The sequence below is a fragment of the Engraulis encrasicolus genome, chromosome 4, assembly GCF_034702125.1.
Source record: "Engraulis encrasicolus isolate BLACKSEA-1 chromosome 4, IST_EnEncr_1.0, whole genome shotgun sequence".
In the NCBI taxonomy this organism is placed as follows: Eukaryota; Metazoa; Chordata; class Actinopteri; order Clupeiformes; family Engraulidae; genus Engraulis; species Engraulis encrasicolus.
In genome coordinates this window covers 25,418,855-25,442,241 of record NC_085860.1, presented here as the reverse complement: position 1 = coordinate 25,442,241, position 23,387 = coordinate 25,418,855, and the positions used below count along the sequence as shown (strand labels likewise).

At 40.9% G+C, this 23,387-nt stretch overlaps 2 protein-coding genes across 3 annotated transcripts; one reads left to right on the top strand and one right to left on the bottom strand.

The window, feature by feature from the left end:
* Positions 1 to 21: 21 nt before the first annotated feature.
* On the bottom strand, positions 22 to 8,710 carry zgc:110339 (uncharacterized protein LOC550490 homolog). Its single transcript, XM_063196965.1, has 6 exons — positions 8,468 to 8,710; positions 8,268 to 8,319; positions 7,048 to 7,235; positions 3,202 to 3,363; positions 842 to 952; positions 22 to 589 (listed from the first exon to the last, which is right to left on the bottom strand). The coding sequence occupies exons 1-6, from the start codon at positions 8,612 to 8,614 to the stop codon at positions 476 to 478; spliced, it is 774 nt and encodes a 257-aa protein (XP_063053035.1). The 5' UTR covers positions 8,615 to 8,710; the 3' UTR covers positions 22 to 475.
* Positions 8,711 to 8,923: 213 nt separating this feature from the next.
* Positions 8,924 to 23,381, top strand: tesmin (testis expressed metallothionein like protein). Of its 2 annotated transcripts, none has more exons than XM_063196963.1 (12): positions 8,924 to 9,090; positions 14,599 to 15,100; positions 15,685 to 15,804; positions 16,178 to 16,261; positions 18,017 to 18,215; positions 18,727 to 18,944; positions 19,562 to 19,641; positions 19,778 to 19,852; positions 19,952 to 20,054; positions 20,575 to 20,712; positions 21,739 to 21,863; positions 22,422 to 23,381. In XM_063196963.1, exons 2-12 carry the CDS (start codon positions 14,618 to 14,620, stop codon positions 22,609 to 22,611), a joined length of 1,815 nt encoding a protein of 604 aa, XP_063053033.1. In that variant the 5' UTR covers positions 8,924 to 9,090; positions 14,599 to 14,617; the 3' UTR covers positions 22,612 to 23,381. The 2 variants fall into 2 exon arrangements, with proteins under 2 accessions (XP_063053033.1, XP_063053032.1); XM_063196962.1 differs by having other exon boundaries at positions 14,596 to 15,100.
* The last annotated feature ends 6 nt before the right edge of the window (positions 23,382 to 23,387 follow it).

Below are 23,387 nucleotides of genomic sequence, written 5' to 3'. Positions count from 1 at the left end.
GACTAATGACAGAAATGTTAGTAACATCGTTTAAGTTATCATTTAATGGACAAAAAAAAAGCAATACAGAGCGCAAGACATGGGCTATGATGTTGTGTAACACCTAAACCCAAATTGTGAAAGTTAATTAATATACACATTGATAGGTTTGAGTGCATTATCTCTTAAAGCAACCTAACTAGTAGTGCTAACTACTGCTAAATTGCTTGAACTTGTCTCTACAAAAAATTGAGATGATGAATATAAAAATAGCGTTCACATCATGTAGAGACATATAGTATTTCAACAGTCGTAGTAGCACTATGCCTGTTTTGTTGGTCAACGGAGGTCTTGCAGGCATGTTTAGACTACCATTGTAACAGCTTATGGCTGTATTCCACAGCACATCCTTGAAAAAATGTAACATTTATGAATCCATAGGCACCAATATTTCCGATGAAACAGATACTTCCGTCAAGACATTTTCAGTGGACATTCACCATGGTAACGTGTTTCCTGTGTAGTCAAGGAACCCCCCATGATCCTTTTCTGTCACTGAGGAAATGACCGATAGGACTGCAGATATGCTCTCCTCTGCACTGAGAGGTGCCTATAAAGAGAGAGGGGGGGTGTCAAAAACAGAAGTATATACCAAAACCACCGTTAGAGGAAACTTGAAAATACAACATAAATATAACATGATAAAACTATGAAAACAATTACAGCACAATTTTTTTTACATGCAGTACAAACATGTTTTGGCTACATGCTTGGGAACCACATTTCTGATTTTACTGGGATGATACACAGTACACAAGAGAATAGAGAGGAGAAGAGGCTGTGTGTGAGGATGGCAGCTCACCATTGGGCCACCCATGTCTGTCCGCACCCATCCGGGGTGTAACGCTAAGCACAGGATGCCCTCCGCTTCCAGATCGGTTGCCAGGCATCTCGTTACCATATTTAATGCAGACTGCAAAGGATCGAAACAACGTATAAACATCAGAAGTAGAAATAATTATATTATTATGTTGTAATGTAGCTCTAATAATAGTGATTATACATGTAGAAGTAAAATGAATTGGGATTTGGGGTGGGGGGCTGAGCTCCTCTCTTTGATGAAACTCTTTTATTAGGAGTACTCAAAGTAAAGTCCCTGTGCATAACCACTGTCCAGGTGCTGGTGATGTGCAGTAAAAGTAATCCAAGTAAAGGGAGGATAAATCACCCCACACTGGTCTTTGCTGGTAGTTTATTTGGTGAACAACGCGTTAGAGTGAACCTGATGAAGCAACAACAAAACGCGTTGTTCACCAAATAAACTACCAGCAAAGAAGACCAGTGTGTGGTGATTTATCCTCCCTTTAATTCTTTTATTAGGAGGTTTACCACTTCACATGAGTTGACTTAGCTAGGATAGTGACTGAGCACCCTATGTGGTATCCCCCCGTGGAGCAGATATAGGGGCAAGGAAAGACATTGTGGTTCATCAATATCGTAGGGATCTAGGGATACATTGACAAACACAGCTCTGAAAAATTGTAGCATGCATATCTAGGTACATACAGTGAGTCCAATATGTATTTGATCCCTTGCTGATTTTGCCGGTTTGCCCACTAATAAAGACATGATCAGTCTATAGATTTATGATAATATGTATTCAAACATGGAGAGACAGAATATCAAAAAGAAATTCCAGAGAATAGCTTAAAATAATATATTTTAATTTATTTGTATTTAATTTAGGCAAATAAGTATTTGACCCCTCTAGCTAAAGAAGATAAAGTGCTTTGTGGCAAAGTCCTAATTGTCTAGCACTGAGATCAGATGCTTCTTTTAGTTGATGACGATGTTTGTGCATATAGTAGAAAATATTTTTGCCCATTTTTCTTTGCACATTATCTCTAAAACATTAATAGTTTGTGGCTGTAGCTTGGTAAATGTGAGGTTCAGTTCTCTCCATAGAATTACTATAGGGTTAATATTTGGAGACTGTCTAGGCCACTTCACGACTTTAATATGCTTCTTATTGAGCCACTCCTTCGTTGCTTTGACTGTATGTTGTGTATTATTGCCATGTTGGGAGATCCAAAAATGGCCCACCCTTCAGTGTAGTGGTGGAGGGAAGGACGTTTGCACTCAGGATTGCACATTACATGTCTCCCTCCATCCATTCGTTGACGATGTGAAGTTGTCCTGTGCCTTGGCCAGACAAACACCCTCAAACCATAATGATACCACTTTCATGCATGATGGTGAGGAGGGTGTTCTTGGGATCACAGACAGCAGTACTCTTTCTCAAAACACATTGAATTGTGATAATGCCAAACAGCTTGATTTTGGTTTCATCTGACTACAGCACCTCCTTATCATATCCTAAACCAGTCTGATGTCCGTTGGCAAACCTCAAGTGGGACTGCACAGGTTCCTTCTGAAGTAGAGGTACCATGTGTGCACTACAGGATTTTAAACCTCTATGGCATTAAGTGCTACCAGTAGTTTTCTCAGTGATTTTGGTCCCAGTAGCTTTGATATCATTGCCTAGTTCATCCCGTACAGCTCTAGGGTGATTTCTTTCTGTTCTCATGATTATCAAATCCCTACAAAAGGTCAAATCTTGTATAAAACCCCAGACAGGCTGATGGATAGTCATTTTGTATTCCTCACATTTTGGAAGAAATGCATCAACAGCTGGGTCATTAATACTCTGTCTCTTTCTTGTGGCTTTGCAGCCCATTTAATCTTTGTTCAGGTCTAAAATCGTGTCCCTGATATCATTTGACCACTCTTTGGTCTTTCCCATGATGGTGAGGTTGGAGTGTGACTGATTCACTCATACTATGGACTGATTCTGCTGATTCAATGTGTCTTTTATGCATGTTAGTATGTACAGGTGTCTTTAATTCAGATGACAAGTTGATCGAAAGTGCCCATCTGGTCTGTGGGCCCGGAACTGTAATCAGTTGGCAGGGGATCAAATACTTATTTTGCTCGATGAAATGGAAATAAATTAATATATATTCTCTTCAGTTAATTTCTGGATTTTCTTTTTGATATTCTGTCTCTCCATATTAGAATAGATATTATCATAACATTTATTGACTGATCATGTCTTTGTTAGTAGGCAAACCAACAAAATCAGCAAGGGATCAAATACATATTGGACTCACTGTATAACAGAATTTCACGAGGCAACTATACAGTGTTGGTATTGTACAGTACCTTGGAGGCCCTGTAAGCGTAGCTTTTAAACTGTGCTCCATCTCCCCAGTTCAGCTGAATAGACCCCAAGACGGAGGACACATTGATGACAGCCGCTCTGTTCACACCCATTCCAACGTTGTTTTGTGCAGTAGCAGCTGTTCGCAATTGTGGTAAGAAGGCCTAAAGAAGCAGAAACATTTGGAAATAAAATATTGCGTGGACTGATATGCTTTTTTATTTATATTTTTATAGTTTTATTATTTTTCAGACAGGACATCGGGAGATGACAGGAAACAAGGTGGGAGAGGGACAGGGAAGAATCGGGAAATGACCCAGGCCAGGAATCAAACCCGGGTCGCCCGCGTAGCAGTCCAGTGCCCAGCCATTAGAGCCACGGCTGGGCCATGGACTGATTTGTTAAGTGTTAAGAGAGTACAGTAACTGTTTTAATTACTACAAACCCCAACTCTGGTGAAGTTGGAACGTTTGGTAAACTGTGAATAAAATCAGAATGCTATCATTTTCAAAAAATGAATTCCATTAATTAGATGGAGAATAGTGCAAAGACAACATATTAAGTGTTAAAACCGAGAAAAAATATTGTATTGGGGGACATATGTACTCATTTCTAATTTGATAACTGCAACACGTCTCAAAGAAGTTGGGACGGGGATCAGTGAAATGTGATAAACATCCAAATAAGATAAAAGAACAAAGAAGAACATTTCAAAACGAATTGTACTGATGGACAATATGCGTGTCCAAGTATAAGACCATCACAGAGAGGCTAAGTCACTCAGAATTAAAGATGCAGAGGGAATAATTACCATAGTTATTACATACATTTTTGAATTGAGTGTATATAAGTCATATTTTTGTCATTAAAATCATTGTATAGGTTCATGACATCATGACATATATTGGATGTAGGCTCACTCTAGCACTCCAAGAATTACAGCTATTGAAAATTGACCATGTTAAGAATGCTTTGTGTGTGCAAATGATAGAGGGGTTTAACATTCTCCTACGCACCCGAGCTCACTTGAAATAGACCCAGAAGACATGGGAAACTGTCCTTTGCTTACAGACGTCAGCAGAACTTGCAGAAGTCAATTCTTTTTGAAAATAATAGAGTCTTACACATCCTGTGCTGCAGTGAAAATGGACCATCCAACTTGTGTTAGTGCTAACTTCAAAAGTCAGCCTCCATGATGTCATGGGGGTGCAGTAGTGCATTGGTTAAGTTGTTCTCACTCATCAAGTTAAATACAGTGCTGAATGGTATAAATGGGTTTTAAACAGCATGAAAAGGCACTCATGCATAATATTTTGAAGGGAGATCTTCAATTACTGCCACACAGTAAGGACAAATTGCATTCTCTACTATGTTTTAACACATTGAGTACCGACGACGTAATAATGCGTCTTTCACGCCCATGCGTTGTATACCAAAACGCAAAAATACGTTTTTGAATTTAAATATCATATTTTGAATCTACACCCTTCAATGGACAATATATGTGATTTTGGTAGCTCTGTGATGGACATAAATGACAACATCTGCAGTCCAAAGTTGTTTGATTGTTATGATGTTTGAGTGTTATGATTTGGATATTTTAATTTAACTTACCAAGATGTCTGGATGACAACCCATGTCGCCTATCGCGCTGCCTGCATTGATTTCCCTAGTACGGTCACTGTAGCATGTGTTGTCTCTGACTTCACGCAATAGGTAAACACCATTGTATAGTGCCTGGAGTATCTTGAACTTTCTGGACTTGCTAGACCTTTACCAGATCCTTGGATCCAAATGGCACCCGATATGTGATTGCAGTAATGCGCTCCGATTTGGACGTTTGATCGCCAAAAAGATAAGTTTCTGTGTCTTCCTGTATGTGAGAAGCCAGAAGCTAGCATGGCTACATCATGATTCCCTGATTGACGCTCCCAACGCAGGACGCTCCCTTGTCGGCTCGCTCCCACTAGCCAGACTATCGATCCGGGTGGGACTACATGTCCGGGAGTGATAGAAACACCTGGGACTACACGTCCGGGAGCGATCTCAGTTGGGAGTGTCCATCTGCCACCGCATATGATTCGGATCGGATGGGCTAGGTTACATCTAAGCATCATATCATTTGGATTTGTTGTCAATGTTGGGCTATTATTTCGGGAGTCATCGGGAGCTATTTTAGCAAATGTCTCACCCTCTGCATGTGTGCAAAGAGTTTGTGTTCAGTCCACGTGAAAAACGGGGATTTCAAAGGGCATCGATTGCTGGTGTCGTAGTGTGACAGAGCAGGAGGTGTGCTGCCGTATTCGTGAATCGTGCTATGTTGTTGTTTCCCTAGTAGCCCACGATCGGTAGCGTGTATTGTGTCTGACTTCACGCAATAGGTAAACACAGAGACCATTGTATATCGTGCCAGGAGTATCTTGAACTTTCTGGGCTTGCTACCTAGACCTTTACCAGCTCCTTGGATCAAAATGGCACCCGAATTGTAATTGGAGTAATGCGCTCCGATTTAGAAGTTTGATCGCCAACCAGATAAGTTTATTTGATTATTCACCCCTATGTTGAACTGTCTTCCTGTATGTGAAAAGCCAGAAGCTAGCATAGATGGCTACATATGGATCGGATGGGCTACATCTAAGCATCATATCATTGGGATTTGTTGTCAATGTTGGGCTATTATTTCGGGAGTCATCGGGAACTATTTTAGCAAATGTCCGACCTTCTGCATGTGTGCAAAGAGCTTGTGTTCAGTCTGTGTGAAAAACGTGGATTTCGAAGGGCATTGATTGCCGGTGTCGTAGTGGTTTAGAGCAGGAGGCGTGTCTTGACGTGCAGGAAGATGTGTGTCAGAGCTAACCTTGCACCAAATTGTGATTAAAACCAACTCATCCCCTTTCAAACTCGTCACATTCTGAAGAAGCGCACCCTTCACAAAAACCTCAATATCTCCGATTGTAGCTGAATTCCATGGATACCCACTTCGGTTTAGCGTGGGTTTACTCGGCAATAAAAGCTCGTAGAGACACACAGTTTTCACCTACTAAGAGGGCAGCGTCTCCACTTTCAAACGAGTCATAACATATTTCAGTGGCCCTATCACATAATAAGCTGTGAGTCTACAAAAAAACGTAAAAAAGGGCTTAGAACGCTGGTATTCTACGACATAATTCCGTGAGCACCGCCGGTATTCAATGTTTTAACAGTTTAACTCCATCATAAGGACCAGCAGGTGATAAAATGGCGGGCTTTTGATCAAGACCTGTCACACTTTAAGGACTACAGAAAGGAAAACATTGGTAAACCAGGAATACACCCACCATTTAAGCTGGTGAAATCATGTCCAAGATAGGAATTATCACTGCTTTTTATATAGTATCAGCTCATCGGTTAATGTATTTAACTGTTAAGTGTTGTCTTTTGTTTTGTTTTTAGTCTTCCTCAACATTTGCTGACTTTTATTGTCAACGTCCCAACTCTTTTGAGACGTGTTGTTTTTACATATTCATGAATATCCCCCAAAACAATCATTTTAATCAGTTTTGATGGCTAATATGTTTTCTTTGTGCCATTCTCCATCTAATGTAAGAATCAGATGTTTTTGAAAATGGCAGTATTTTGTTATTATTCACAATTTACCTTGTGTCCCAACTTCTATGGAGTTGGGGTTTGTAGTAACTTTTAGAACGACAATTATTTTGGCCCTGCCGTGGCCAAATGGTAGGGCACTCGTCTACCATGCGGCTGACACGGGTTTGATTCCCGGTCCGGGTCCTTTGCCGGGTCCTCCCCCCAGCCCCCCCCCCAAAAAAACCCCAAAACAAACAACAACAATTATTTGTTATAAATACCTTGGTGACTAGGAGAGGGGCCACCACATTGCTCCCATATGTTTTCATCATTGCCTCGCCAGTAACAGTGTTGAGGTCAGTGGAGATGTTGATGGCAGCATTGTTTATCAAACAGTTCAATCCATCAGGTCCCACAATGGCGGCTACTTCTTTAGATGCAGACTGGATGCTTGGTTCACTCACAACATCTGGATTTGAAACATGATACAATACAGAAACTAGTCAGGTCATTTCATGTGAAATCAGACAATTTGTGGTCCGACCGACAAAAAGTTAATGCGCCTTTTTAGTGGCAAGGTAGAACCTCAGAACTGCATTTGCATGGGACTAATATAAAGGGAGAAACTAACTTAATTAAGAGGATAGGAAAACATTTCAGGTTTTGTTCATTTCCATGTTCTTTGTGTAATGTATAAAGCCAGAGAAGAGCTTTCAAACAACATTAAATATTTTCTTTGTGACTTAAATTGATTGACATAATTAAGGATGAATGCATGGTGCACCCTCCAAATTAAAACCTCAGTCTGTCTATGCCAGATTCATGCACCTACAGTTTTGTAAAAAAAAATCTGTGTCAGTCGGGCCCCAAAGTGTCTGAGTTAGTGTGAAATGACAAATGAAAATGGTACAGAATATGTTTAACGTAGCACAAATACACAATCATACACGTGTGTCAGTTTGTAACTTTGTGACTGTGGACAAACTAGAGACCTTCACGTTTGTAACACCTGCGAATCACCCCAGAAAGCAGGTTAGTTGCATCACTGCCAACTTTGACCCACTTGACAAGGGAGATGATTTTGTCAGATACCCTATCAGAGCCATGGCTATATGGCTTGCGCACGCCATCTACTGCTCTGTGTCGGTTCCTTCCACATTTTAAATCTAGAGCTCTACAGTCAGTCGACTCGTCTGTGTCAGGCAGCAGGCATAACAATATGCAAAGGGTTTTGCTGTTTTAAAAAAAGCATGTGGAATGGCATGCCGTACATGGTAGACGACAGCTTACAGCTCTATCTTAATTGAATCTAATCTGTACTCAAAGTTTAACCAGTGGGACCAGTAAAACCAGTAGCCTGATATGACACGCGTATGGCACGCAAAGGTGGCAAGTGCATGAGGGAAAAATTGTGGTCCAAGAAACCAAAGTACTGGAATCTCTATGCCACAGCTCTGTAAACAGCACAGCATGACACATTTCGAAACTTCTGTGAACTTACCCAAAGTGACAACGTGTACTCCTGGGAATGATCTCGTGATTTCTTGTAGCTCCTAAAAACGTCAAGCATAATGAAATTGACGCTAGTTTACAACCCTGGCTGTAAGAAAAATGGACCACGAACACGCAGAACTGTCAGAATGAACATGGCATTATTTTTCTAGACATTCCAGAAACATAGCATAGCATAGCATAGCATACATTTGCAGCGGCTGGGTTCCTGGCAGTCGCTATGATTTTCTTCGGCCTCTCCGTCCGTTTCACTAAATCCTTTACCATCTGCAAACCTAATCCTCGGCTTGCTCCTGTTATGAGGATCGAATTGCAGTTGGACAGATTTCCGATCATTGTGCAATTATTTCACGAACCGTGAGCAGAACTCTTCACAAAATAGTCGGCTTCTGTCAAAACAAAGCACGTGGGACTTGGGGGCGTGGTATTAAATAGGGGTATTTCTCTCAAAAAGTTGTGATTTCAAGGGGTAGCAGGCTTTTTATTTACACAATTTTTAGTGGAAAAGCTGTTAAAAACTATTAAAAGGTAGGACTATGTCACAGAAATGCCCATCTATTTTCACAGCTAGTTATAATGTTACCGGTATAATGTACAATGTATAATTATTGTTTTGCTATTCCACGAAAAGTAACAGTGTACAATGTTACAGTAGCCTAGAGGAAACAGGTGACTATTAGGAAAGTTGCCATAGCGAGTTGACTAGCTCTAAACTGCACGAGCGAATGTTATCTTGGCAAACGTGACCACTGACAGTGGCACCACTGAGCCCCTTCGGTGCTGATCAAGGTCCCAGTCTTTCATACACAAAGGTTAGTGGTCATACAGATGAATTAATCCCATATTAACTTCAAATTGTTAGGATATTGTAGAAACATTTCGTTGACAACAGAATGACTCGTCAAATAACATCATTTATTTGATGAGTCATTTCATGTGGTGGCCTTACCTGTGGTAAATTAGCACTGTTGCTCATTAGAAATATGAAATTAATCCCTGTTTTGAATACGTCCACAACAACACTTATTTACATTTTATCGTGAACTTCTGTGATTTTAACCATTGTACATGCCTTGTTTTACACTATTGCGATAAGTAACACTTCAGTAGTAGTGGGCTAACAGCCAAATTGTCGTAGCCTACCTTGATGGGCTCTGACCTACGGGCCAGCCTCAGCAACCTTTAGCAGAATGCTATCCTCTGACACTCTTGTGGTTACACGCATTGACAGAATATCACTGGGTTACACGACAGTCACGGTGCAGACTTTTACATCATACCACCAAGAAGTTGCTCTTTTTTGGCAAAATAAAGTATTCGAGTGGAGATTTTGTAGTTCGTTTTTGATACGTAGGGACCTGGACCATGTTGTTATTTAACATTATGGCCTATATTTCTACTTGGTGAGGGGAAATAGTGTGGCGAAAAGGGGGGAGTTAAATGAGGAAGGCAAGCCCAATGCAGTACTAGATCAGAAATCTGAATGAGACTGAGGTAATCAAAGAAACAAAGATTGAGGGAAACAGTGATTGCCGTGTGTGTGTGTGTGTGTGTGTGTGAGAGAGAGAGAGAGAGAGAGAGAGAGAGAGAGAGAGAGAGAGAGAGAGAGAGAGAGAGAGAGAGAGAGAGAATACTGTGATGTGCTGCAGATAGCAGGAAATCCATCATTCCTGTAGGAGGGGACTTACCTGGGTCAGTGATGTTTTTAGAGCACAAGTGTCACTATTGTGTGAAGTTGGTACATGAATGAATTGCATGGAATGTTTTATTTACATGGAATATATATTTTCTTTAATCCAGCAGGAAAATAACACACGCTTACAGTAGTGACATTAGCTGTGGTTGCATCACCTGACTTCTGCAACTAAAAACGTCACTGACCCCACTACAGTAGGCCTATATCAGCGAGGTACAGTGGTGCTCATATGTTTACATACCCCAGCAGAATATACGCTTTCTCTGCGATTTCTCACAAAATATGAAGGATTACACAAAACCTTTTTTTTCACTCATTGCTAGTGACTGGCTTAAGACATTTATTAACAATCTTCTGTGTTTACTCTTTCAAAAGCATGATCACAACCCAAACTCAAATGACCCTGTTCAAAAGTTTACATACCATAGTTTCTGATGCTGAATATGGCCCTGTTTAACATCAAGGACAGCTCTAAATTGTTTGTGGTAGTTCTGGATAAGGCTCTTAATGTTCTCAGATGACAAAACAGCACATTCTTCCTGGCAAAATGGTTGTTTCCTATGATATCTTTGGGTGTCTTGCTGGAACCTCACATTTGAGGTTTCCCCTGAGTGGCTCAATGATGTTGAGATCAGGAGATTGAGATGGTCGCTGAAAAACCTTCATTTTATTCTTTCTGAAGCTAATGGCGGGTTGATTTGGCTTTCTGTGTCGAAATATTGTCATGTTGTCACTGTTGGAATTTCAATTCAGAAATGCAATATGAGGGGGTTTGGTTGGAATCAAGTCATTGGGCAAGGGAATCATTGCATCGCAATGATCATTGCAAGGGAAGTTGTTCAGGAGGCATAGGACAACCAAACAATAACTTCAGGTGAAATATAGGACAACATGAAAAAATGTTTTAAACTGTACAGCAAAGAGGCACTTGAGGAAAGATTGGCTGTTGGGGGTTGCCAGGAGAAAGCCATTACTACAAAACTGCAAACATGTTATTTTGCATATGATACACCAAATAGCATAGTGAGAAGCATCAGAATGCCTGTGACAAAGTCATTTGGAAAAATGAGATCAATATGAAACTTTTTGCAGCCACTATTAACAGTACCATTTGGAGAACAGTGAATGGAGCCTATGATGAAAGTTACACCAACCCTTCTGTGAAACATGGTCATGGACCACTGATGTCATGGGGACTTTGAGTTACAAATGCACTATACTTTTGGTCCATACTCGCAGAACGATGAATACATTGCCCTGAGAAAAATACTGGAGGAAACTTGACATACATCATCATTGAAACTGCACATGGTACATTGTTTGGACATGCCAACATGACAATACAACACAGAAAGCCAAATCAATCCGTCATTAGCTTCAGAAAGAATAAAATGTTTTTGAGCGACCGTCTCACTCTCCTGATCTCAACATCATTGAGCCATTCAGGGGAAACCTCAAATGTGAGGTTCCAGCAAGACACCCAAAAATATTATAGGAAACAACCATTCTGCCAGGAAGAATGTGCTGTTTTGTCATCTGAGAACATTAAGAGCCTTATCCACAACTACCACAAACAATTCAGAGCGGTCCCTGATGTTAAACAGCAGGGTCATTTCACGTGAAATCAGACACTTTGGGACCCGACCGACCCGGATTTCAATCATACTTGGTGTGCCTTTTCAGTAGCAAGGTAGCACCCCAGAACTGCATTGGTTTGAATCTGACACTAATATTAAGGGAGAAACAGACTAGGAAAGGTTCACATGTGAGGGTAGGACACTATACATTCAGCCTTGAATATATCAGTCAGTGTTAGTCACAAAAAGATGCCTGTGTGTGAAAGCTCTTTTCTGGCTCTACATATTACACAATCACCTTGGAATACAACTACTCTCAGAATATGAATTATGATAAATTGAAAAATTAAAAATTGAATATCTAAAAAACTCATATTTTAAAATGGCCAGTTCCTTGTCCAAACGTAGCCGGCAATGTCATGAGCAGCACCTTAAATGCTGGTGTTCGGTTTGTTATTCATTTCAGAGAGAATTTGACTCACAAATATGGCATCATACAGACCACTTACTAATAATATGGTAATACCATAGTAGCATCACATGACAAAACAAAAACAAAACAAAAATGGTCAGTGTCCATGGTCCCAGGTTTCAGAAACTAAGGCAGATGTCCATTTATACATACCAAATGATGATATGTGAATGTTTGAACATTCCTTCTCTGTGTACCTGTGCCATCTTCCCTTTACCGTACTTTAAAGAGATAATCAATGGCTACACTCTCATTTTGTACTCTACCAGTGCATTTGAAGCAACAGCTGTGTCTTTTGTAGATAATGTATAAGTACGTCCCGTTGCAGTTACAGGTTCCACTACCAGAAGCACATCCTGATGATCCATGACAAGTCTATCTGGTCTGAAGGGAAAAGTGAAGGATGGAGATGGCCCATGCGGATGCAGGAAGTTCAGTTTCACCTCTCCAGTGCTTGGCATACATTCCTCAGCACATGCTAGCCACCAGTTGCCATCATATACAGCTACAACATACCCTTTGATGCTTGAAAATGTAACACATTCCTTTACTGAGCTCACTCTTTCAACTCTGCCTTCTCTGAATGCTCAAAATGGCCTAACTTCCACTGTGTCCATTGACAATGGGCAGAAGCTGTGTAGTTTTTGAGTACCTGGAATAGTTCTTGCAGATTCAAACCTTTTCAACAAGTTCTCAGCTTCATGATGGTACATATCTGTTGTGGCAAACTGGCAATGGATGTTCTTGACATTATCCTTGACAAATTCAAACAGTTGGTATGGCGTTACAATTTAATTGTCAATAGGACGTTGCAGACTTCCTGCACAACTTAAGAACCTTAAAATTACAACAAATTTGTGCCACCACGAGGCAGATTTTCACATACCTGCAGAGTGGCACTTTTTTGCCACATCACATGGCAAAGGTCCATGTGATGGCGTTGGAGGGACAGTTAAATGGCTTGCTGCACGTGAGCAAGTCTGCAACGTCCTATTGACAATTAAATTGTAACGCCATACCAACTGTTTGAATTTGTCAAGGATAATTCCATTGGCACATGCCATTGCCAGTTTGCCACAACAGAGATGTACCATCATGAAGCTGAGAACCTGTTGAAAAGGTTTGAATCTGCAAGAACTATTCCAGGTACTCAAAAACTACACAGCTTCTGCCCATTGTCAATGGACACAGTGGAAGTTAGGCCATTTTGAGCATTCAGAGAAGGCAGAGTTGAAAGAGTGAGCTCAGTAAAGGAATGTGTTACATTTTCAAGCATCAAAGGGTATGTTGTAGCTGTATATGATGGCAACTGGTGGCTAGCATGTGCTGAGGAATGTATGCCGAGCACTGGAGAGGTGAAACTGAACTTCCTGCATCCTCATGGGCCATCTCCATCCTTCACTTTTCCCTTCAGACCAGATAGACTGTCATGGATCATCAGGATGTGCTTCTGGTAGTGGAACCTGTAACTGCAACTGGACATACTTATACATTATCTACAAAAGACACAGCTGCTGCTTCAAATGCACTGGTAGAGTACAAAATGAGAGTGTAAGCATTGATTATCTCTTTAAAGTACGGTAAAGGGAAGATGGCACAGGTACATAGAGAAGGAATGTTCAAACATTCACATATCATCATTTGGTGTGTATAAATGGACATCTGCCTTAGTTTCTGAAACCTGGGACCATGGACACTGACCATTTTTGTTTTGTTTTTGTTTTTTCATGTGATGCTACTATGGTATTACCATATTATTAGTAAGTGGTCTGTATGATGCCATATTTGTGAGTCAAATTCTCTCTGAAATGAATAACAAACGAACACCAGCATTTAAGGTGCTGCTCATGACATTGCCGGCTACGTTTGGACAAGGAACTGGCCATTTTAAAATATGAGTTTTTTAGATATTCAATTTTTAATTTTTCAATTTATCATAATTCATATTCTGAGAGTAGTTGTATTCAAAGGTGATTGTGTACTATGTAGAGCCAGAAAAGAGCTTTCAAACAACACCACAGGCATCTTTTTGTGACTAACACTGACTGATATATTCAAGGCTGAATGTATAGTGTCCTACCCTCACATGTGAACCTTTCCTAGTCTGTTTCTCCCTTAATATTAGTGTCAGATTCAAACCAATGCAGTTCTGGGGTGCTACCTTGCTACTGAAAAGGCACACCAAGTATGATTGAAATCCGGGTCGGTCGGGTCCCAAAGTGTCTGATTTCACGTGAAATGACCCAGGACCATATTCAGCATCAGAAACTAGGGTATGTAAACTTTTGAACAGGGTCATTTGGGTAGTTTGGGTTGTGATCATGCTTTTGAAACAGTAAACACAGAAGATTGCTAATAAATATCTTAAGCCAGTCACTAGCAATGAGTGAAAAAAAAGGTTTTGTGTAATCCTTCATATTTTGTGAGATATTGCCAAGAAACGTATATTCTGCTGGGGTATGTAAACATATGAGCACCACTGTACTCTTAGCCAAGGAGAGTGAAGGTGCTTAATTACCGTATTCCTAAAGTGAAAATGTGTAACAGATTTGTCTCCTCTTTATTTCTCCAGTAGATCCCTTGGTGAGAAAGACATGGACAATGGTAGGGCCGAGGGTGGCATCGGTCAACATGAGCTACCAATTCAGCGTTTGGAGAACACCGACTTGACTGGATCACACGGTGTGCATAGTGTCGAAGTTGTACCGAGCTGTTGGGAGGACAGAGCGCTGCTTCACTTGGCCAGAGAGCTAGAGTACCAGGGACCACCAGACCCAAACAGTGGCTATGGCAGTTTTGGATTTTGCTGTCCTGCACCGTGTGACCCCCAGAGTTCTTCCATGGCCCAACGTACCACTGCCACTTACCACCACCAAGACTTCCTGCCCAGCCCTTATGCACACACGGCACACCCTGCTCCAGGACGAAGCAAAGACCTGACCAGCCCTTATGCACACACGGCACACCATGCTCCAGTACGAAGCACCGAGAACCACATGGCACACCATGCTCCAGGACGAAGCACCGAGAACCACTCATGGCCAGCTGATGGAGGACTGCACTATGGGATGATGTCTGTAAGTTGAAAAGCATGTGTATTCTAGACTAGTGTTTCTCAACGGGGGCGGTACAGCTCCCCAGTGGGCGTTGGAGAGCTCTAGGGGGGCGTTGAGAAGGATCCAACTGAGAGGGGGAGGTGGTTAATTGCCATTGGGGGCATTAATTAGTCCATTTAATTTTTCAATACTAAAGAGGGCGTTGTCAGGCTTATGATGAGGTCAAGGGGGCGTTGGGAGGCTTGTGATGAGGCCAAGGGGGCGTTTGTTCAAAAAAGGTTGAGAACCACTGTTCTAGACAGACCAGTGGCAAGGAGATGATGACTGGCGTATTTAATGAACAAATTAAGTATCAATTAAGTAATTAACTAATTAATTACATATAAGGCTGGCCTGTTAGTCTCAGATTAGTGAATTTAGGCATATTTCTATCTATTTCTTATCCACATGTATTATGTATTTGCCAACTGGACTGCTGTATTGGTCCATATCAGGCCCATTGTTTGCCTTTTTTGGCTACTTTGTTGTAATTCCCTTTCACTTAAATTATATGTCCAAGGCTTCAACAAGCAACGCTAATGACACTCTACCCTATTCCTCCTCAGAGAGAAATATGTGATGCTGTGGCCAGCATTACCTCAGATCCCACTGAGGAGCAGGCAAAAGATGTTTACATTAAACAAGAGACCTTGGGATTGAGAGACAAGCTGGACATCTGTCATCGTGTAAGTCTAAGATTATACCGTGTAATAGATGATCAAGGAAGTTTTTGCCATACATAGACATTCATTATAGTATTTTAAGACTTTTGGGCACATTTAACAAGTTCTGGGTTGAGAGATTGAGAGACATGCTGGACATCTGTCATCTTGTAAGATTATACTTACCGTGCAATAGATGCAATAGATACCGTGCCATACATGGACATTCATTATATTTAAAGACTTTTGGGCACATTTAACAAGTTCTGGGTTGCGTTTGGCTTAGCTTAGAGACATGGTTGAGAAAATTGATTACATTTCTACAATTTCTATGGCTGTATTATGGAGAAACGAAACATTACTTTTGTCTGATAAACAGTAATGTTCTCTGCTTCAGGGCAACCATCCAATTGTGTTCCTGTCATCTCTCGACCCGCCAGTGGACAACGGCCTTGCGGTACAACCACCCAATGTTTGTCAGGTCAGAACTACAGGAAGTAGTGACATAGTTATCTTAAAAATAGTAATAGTAAAATATTTTCCTTTATCTTTTTTCGTGTGGCCAGTGCTGGAGATCCCAGTTTCAGAATTTTAAATCGTGACATGATGGTTGCATGAATTCTGATCATTTGCTCTCATCAGGATCAGCTGGATCAGAGAAAAGGTTGAATAGAATATGTGCCTGCGTCTGACCTATCTAGAGGGAGTGGATGGCCATCTTTTTATATTAGACAAAGGGCCTTTCCCATTACTAATCTCTACCCCTACCTAGGGGTGGGCGATATGACGATATTATATCGTGAATCGCGATATTGAGTAAAATATCGTCTCGAATCTGCCAAAGTGGAGAAATCGTATAGATCGTCTTGCAGTGAGGATGTTTATTATCAGTATCAGAGTGATGTTTTCTCACTTGTGTTGTTGTCTTAACTTTATTCTTTACATTATTGTATTCCAATTGTACACTTTATGAGAGTATCATCAGTGTGTTAACATTTTATTGACTGCAAATTACAAATTGCAAGTATATGAAAGTTGTTTTTTGTTGTTTTTATTTTTTGGATGGAAGATCGTGATAAAAAATCGAAATCGTGATTTCATGTTAAAATATCGTGATACAACATTTTTGCCATATCGCCCACCCCTATCCCTACCCCTACGCCTTCCCCATGCCCCTCGTGCTTTCCAACAAAGCTGTAAGGTGTAGGGCTTGAAACGCAACCGCTACGAATTGGGATACCCCTTCAACTATCATGGAATGACACTCACAGCTGTCACTAATTCCATGCATTAGGTTGACGTTAATAGCGTTTTTTTTCATGTGCGTTTCACGGAGAAAAGGGCCATCACACATTAGGGCAATGTTAAACTTAGGTGCTGTTTCCACGTAGCAGGATATTTTTTTAGCAGGGTATTTTTTTCTCCTGCTACTTGGAAACGCAACATGTGGATAAAAAAATCCTCCATTGTAACAAATGCGTTTCAGACCCCTAAACAGGATATTTTTTTCTCCTGCTATTTTTTTCTCCTGCACCTGGATTTTTAAATATCTTCTACGTGGAAACGGAAGGCCAAAACCAATGCAAAACCAATACAAGCAGGAGAAAAAAATATCCACATATAAAAATATCCAGCTACGTGGAAACGGCACCTCAGTACAATGGAATGATTATTACCAATTAAAAACCTTCAATTGTGGCGAAAATACTTAAACTTGTGTGCTGTTGTGGGTGCTGCGGGTTGCCGTCAATTTTTAAACGAATTCGCAATGTATCCTGGGAAACCGGTCATAGCCCTCCGTCGTGGAGTCTGGTGTTGGAAAATCTCCGCGCAGAGGGGTGGAAAGCCCTTCGCCTGTCTGAACGTGAATCGGGATACCACTACCCCTTCACGTGGACACGCAAAACGGAGGCAAAGGGGTAAGGCATAGGACTAAGGGGTGTAATGGGATTCACCGACACAACACAATGTTTCCAATTCAACACAAGAAAGGTTGTGGTAAAAAAATAACATTAGAAACACGTTTTTAAAGACAGTAAAGGTAAATTTTCAAGGTAAAAACAGCAAAGTACACTGTGCTGCACAGTTAACAGTTGTACTGCATTGCCATAACAATTTGATGGTAAAAAATTCATTTTACGCCGAACCTTGCCTTTAACATTGAATCTATCAAAGTGTTTTTTATACAACTTTTAATTTGACTTCTCCTTCTCCATCTCCACCTCCACCTCCACAGGTTCTACACGATGCCAACGGCAGGCCCCAGGTGGTGGTGATGAACCACCACACTCCAATGAACCACCACAATCCAATGCCCATGATGCACTCCGTGTCCTCAGGAGGGCACAGTTCCACCACTCAAGAGCCAGTGTATTACACGGCAGCACCACAGGGCAGCACCTCAGAGCGATGCCCACCATGTGGAAAAGTTCAAGGTAGGTAGGCAGTGATAGCTGTTAGGACATATAAATTAAGAGTAAATTAATTTGTTGACTTGCCTATCATAACCAACAGTGTCCCTTTTTTTTACATGAAAGGTGTGATTACTGAAGATTATGGTAGGGCCAGACAACTACAGATGAACATTACTGTTCAACAAATGCACATTTGCTGCATTTGTCTTCGCATTGTTTAATTGTACATTGGGGCACAAGTCGCCCACATTGAATTGAAATGCTTGCCTGTTGGTCAGTGATATTTGTCTGATGTTTGTCCCTTTTGTAAGCATTATTTATCACACACTGCTTGTAAAACATACATTATATGTGTTCATTAATTCCCGACTTAACATTTTGGTGTTCATTCTGTTTCCGCATTTCTTTTGCTTTCAAAATTTCCTTCATCATTCGAGATAAATAAAGCAACTCTACTCCACTACCACTACTACTACTACTGTTATTTCAGTCAGACGTTATGTATTGTCTTTGTCTTTTCCTGTATGAACAGACATAGGCCACTATGACTTCATGGGAGGGTATCCGGTGAGCCGGATGTTTCCTTCCTCTCTGCCGGGCTCACGAGCCGTGTCTGGCCAGCAGTTCGTGTCCCAAATGGGTCCCTCACCCAGCCACCACCAGATGCTGCCCTCGAGTCCATACGGACCCCCGGTTCCCATAGGCCCCGGCTTCAGCTACAACATTGTGCCTGGGCCCTTCATTCCCCAGGTTAGTTAGACCTACATTACTGGTTGATTGGTTACATTATAAGGATTTCAAGAAACTTTTACAAGATAGAGGGAATCCAAGAGGCACTCGAGGTTGCAATTTGTATACTATTTATTTGGCTACAATGCCTATGCGTTTCCAATCCAGTGACTTGGCTTGACTTGGCGTTGGACAGTCCCAGGAGGGCGCTAAGAAGGATACAGTTGAGATGAGGTCCAGGGGGCATTGGGATGCTTAGGATGAGGTCCAGGGGACGATTGTTCAAAAAAGGTTGAGAACCACTGCCCTACACTGATGAGCACCAAGGAAAAAAGCATGAGCACCCTGAAGCATTCCAAATTCCTCTTTGTTTTCTGCCGACAAGATTTTTTATTTGTCCTGTGCTTAGAAATACCAAGAACATATGCAGTGAAGTTGGTGCTGTCCTTCTTTATTGGGCATAGATAGTTATGCATGTGTGTGATGTGGGGGTCAAGTCAAAATGTTTGAAGTGAAAAAGTTACACCTTAAGCTTGTGACTTTTTCTCATTTTCTGCTCAGACATGGTGCGATTTGATTTCAACTGTTTTTCCTTATTTCTCTGCTATATATCCTGACCCCATTTTGTTTTTCTCCAGTTCCATCAGAGCCCATGCCCATTGTATCCAGACAACCTGGGACCGACTCCAGAAATGAAACCCAAGATGATCCAGAGACAGTATGGAGAACTTACCAAATCACAATAATCAATTACAATTAATCAATTACAGATATTACTCTATCTGTCTAACCTTATTGCTTCGTATGTATTTATGAATAGTTTAAATGCAAAATGTTGTTTGCCATCTCAACAGGTTAAGTGGACCCTACTGGGACTCCAAGTCACAGAGGAAGCCTTGCAACTGCACAAAGTCTCAGTGTCTCAAGCTGTAGGTGACATTGTGTTCTGATGTTTTTTGTTTTTTTTAAAGTGAGTTGGACATTTAAACAGAATTGTCATTGTGTCATGACTGATGGCATTTTCTCAGGTATTGCGACTGCTTTGCAAATGGAGAGGTGTGCAGCAACTGTAACTGCATCAACTGTTATAACAACAGTGAACACGAGAACGAGAGATACAGAGCCATCAAGGTCAGGCAGATTTAACAATGTATGAGTGTTTACATTCAGCTTATGTTAGTAACGATTGATCATGATTGATAATCTGATGCCCAAAATATCAGCATGGTAAAAGAGTGGTAATAAGCAAAATCAGTACTGTTCTGCTCTTCTCCTGTACTGAAAACTATGAGACTTTGAAAAGCAGTGCCTGCAAACAAGCACGTGGGTCATTCCAGACCAATTGAACAAATCTTGGCGTACTTGCGTCTCAAAAAAATCTGAAATTATTATTGGGTGTTCCTTAGATATCCTAGAGAAAGGATTGAAATCTCCTTTCAAGTGAAGTATTATCCTTTCCAATTGACATGGAATGACCCACTTTCAATGTGTGTGGGCCCTCACAAAACTTAGTGATAACATATCGATAGATTGATCATTAGATCAGTGGAAATTTGATCAGTTGATATGAACGCCGTTGTAGGTCATGACATGTTTCCCACTGATATATGAATCGGTCCCTATCTGAACATTTGTTTGCTATTTCTGTTAGATTTGTCTGGAGAGGAACCCAGAGGCCTTCCGTCCGAAAATTGGTAATCGGAAGCTCGGAGACCCCAAAGGACGTCACAACAAGGGCTGTAACTGCAAGCGTTCCGGATGCCTGAAGAACTACTGTGAATGCTACGAGGTGAGAATATCATCGCAGTGTAATAGCCTGATTCCTTTTATCTCAGATGAGGCTGGGACATTAACGCGTTAATTTCAATTAATTAATCACGCGATTCGATTAATTAATTAACGCGATTAAAAAAATGAATCGCAGTATAATATAGCTACATAGTTTTGGATTAGACCACTGGAGGGCAGTATTACGCCTGATGGTGAACAGCCTGCTGAAATTGAGAAAAGTTCCCTCTTCTTTTAAAAATGAATAGTATTTTTAGATGAAGCTTATTTATTGTAATTTTTCAAAATCCATGTGAAAAAAAATATTTTAGTTTGATTAATTAATTCCAAAGCCTATAGATTAAGTCGATTACATTTTTTTATCGAGTCCCAGCCCTAATCTTAGACAATGTAGATTAAAGTTATGTAATGTAATGTAAAGTTTACCTGACCTGACACCATAAGAGGGTCACACAGGTATTGTGTTACATTTTACTGTACACTCAGATGTGTGCCACTTTAACCTACTTTGTCTAAGATTAAAGAAATCATGTTATCAATGATCAGCGAGAAGGTCCCTGTCGTAGAATAACGCCCAATAGAGGGATGCAAAACCATGACTTCATGCCGTCATAGTACTCACAAGCCTGTTATTCATTTTTTATCCAAAGCGACTTACAGATATTACAGCCTATTGGTCATAGTCCCTGGAGCAATGTGGGGTTAGGTGCCTTGCTCAAGGGCACTTCAGCCATGGATGGAGGTGTAGGGAGAGGGCAGGGTGGGGTTCGAAACTGCAACCCTGTGATCTACAGGCCAACTTCCTAACCATTACACCACGGCTGCTCCCCATGTTATAATGAGCTTTGTACAAAAATCATTGATGTGTGTTGCAACTCATTCGTCAGTGCCAACTAGGCTTCCTGACAGTGCATTGCATGCACTACTAACCTGGAGGAACACTGCCAATGGGCTCCCAAGTGACATCTTTCTTAATTTCCTTCAGGATCAATGGTGTTTTGTTTTCTATCAATGTTTGTGTTTTCAGGCCAAAATCATGTGCTCCTCCACCTGCAAGTGCATTGGCTGTAGGAACTATGAAGAGAGTCCCAAGAGGAAGGGAGTGGGATGGGCAAGCCCATGTATGAAGGAGGAGAGGGGCCAGAAGACTAGGTGATGATGTGCACTAATGCAACCTTCTTGGTGAAAGATGCAATGTGTAAAAAGATAAACCGTCACTAGAGTTCATCATTATATTGGCCCGATGTCAAAGAAAGATTCAGGACAAATGTTAGGCTATGTGCCGTGTGTGTTTTTTGCATTAAATGACATTATTATCAGTATCATTGCATAGTCAATGCTTGAGAAATTGTTAATATGAATATGAACACAGTTGTTAAAATGCAATAAAACACACTGCATGGCAAACGTAAACAGAATTCAATTCATTGATGCTCTGGCTAAACTCTACCATGATTGTTTAAAGCATTGTTGTGCATTTGTGTACACAGTAAATGTGCCACTCCTACCATCTTATACATGTGGTACTACTTACCAGTATCTCAATTACTATCCTTAAGGCTCCTAATGGGTTATCTTAAAGACCTATCTCACTCATGTGTCACCACGGGTGTGTGTGCCTATCTCATTCATTCATTCATTCATTCATTCATTCTTGTGTTCCCGCGTGTGTGTGTGTGTGTGTGTGTGTGTGTGTGTGTGGGCTGATAGGTGCCGGGTGGCGTGCATCACGTCTGACGTGGTGGAGGCGACGTGTGGTTGTCTGCTGGTCCAGGCCGAGGAGGCAGAGAAGGAAGGCTGCACTTTGTCTCAAGCTGAGCGAATGATCCTGGAGGAGTTCGGCCAGTGTCTGACGCAAATCGCGCAGTCGATATTCCGGAGCAGCGGCCTGCCTGGCTAAGGGGGTAGGGTAGGGTAGGGCTCCGGAAAGAGGAGAGGAGAGGAGAGGAGGAGGTTGGAAAACACGGCAGCCCCGCAGCTCTGGGACATGAGGGAGTCATGTGTGGCGGTCATGCTCTCTCTCTCTCTCTCTCTCTCTCTCTCTCTCTCTCTCTCTCTCTCTCTCTGCTATTTCTGTGTTCCTAGTGGAGGCTTCAGTGCTCTTGCTTTTGTTGAATGGATGTGTGAATCCATCCAGAGGTTCCAAAATAAGTGTTGTTTACTGTGGATACTGTAGCTACAATTCACCTGTTTTGTAGAGATGTATTTATTTTATTTATTGCACTACATTTATTTATTGCACTTTATTTTATTTATTCGTATTTATTTAATCTATTTATTTTTATATTTTTCAGTTCGTGTACAGAAATAGTTTTAATTATAACAGTTTCCAGCCATACATTAGCCGTCAAATCACCACAAAGGTGTACTGTTGTATATTCTTTTGTTCGATATATACTTTAAAAAAAAAAACAGATTTACTGTATTTACATAGTTATAATTACAGTATATGATAGAAATGGTCAAACATGGTGGGTTTTCTTTTGGGAACTTATTTTTTCTTGTTCAACGACAGAAAAGGAGATGAATGAGATGCTAACTTTTTATTTTTACTGCTACCTACCTTGATACAGGGTTAATACTTTCTACTTCTCTATGTTAAACAATTACACACAAGACATGGGTGGCTGTCTAATGTTAAACGTTTGAAATAAACTGTGTTAAAATAACTATATT

What these genes read in the sequence shown, in the direction of transcription:
- zgc:110339 (XM_063196965.1), bottom strand. Translation starts at nt 8,614, where the DNA reads ATGATCGGAAATCTGTCCAACTGCAATTCGATCCTCATAACAGGAGCA. An exon ending in GGAACCCAGCCGCTGCAAAT is followed by an intron (nt 8,320 to 8,467) that starts GTATGCTATGCT and finishes TGACGTTTTTAG; the next exon opens with GAGCTACAAGAAATCACGAG. An exon ending in CCCCTCTCCTAGTCACCAAG is followed by an intron (nt 3,364 to 7,047) that starts GTATTTATAACA and finishes CTGCTTCTTTAG; the next exon opens with GCCTTCTTACCACAATTGCG.
- tesmin (XM_063196963.1), top strand. Translation starts at nt 14,618, where the DNA reads ATGGACAATGGTAGGGCCGAGGGTGGCATCGGTCAACATGAGCTACCA. An exon ending in ACCATGTGGAAAAGTTCAAG is followed by an intron (nt 18,216 to 18,726) that starts GTAGGTAGGCAG and finishes CTGTATGAACAG; the next exon opens with ACATAGGCCACTATGACTTC. An exon ending in AGAGATACAGAGCCATCAAG is followed by an intron (nt 20,055 to 20,574) that starts GTCAGGCAGATT and finishes TATTTCTGTTAG; the next exon opens with ATTTGTCTGGAGAGGAACCC.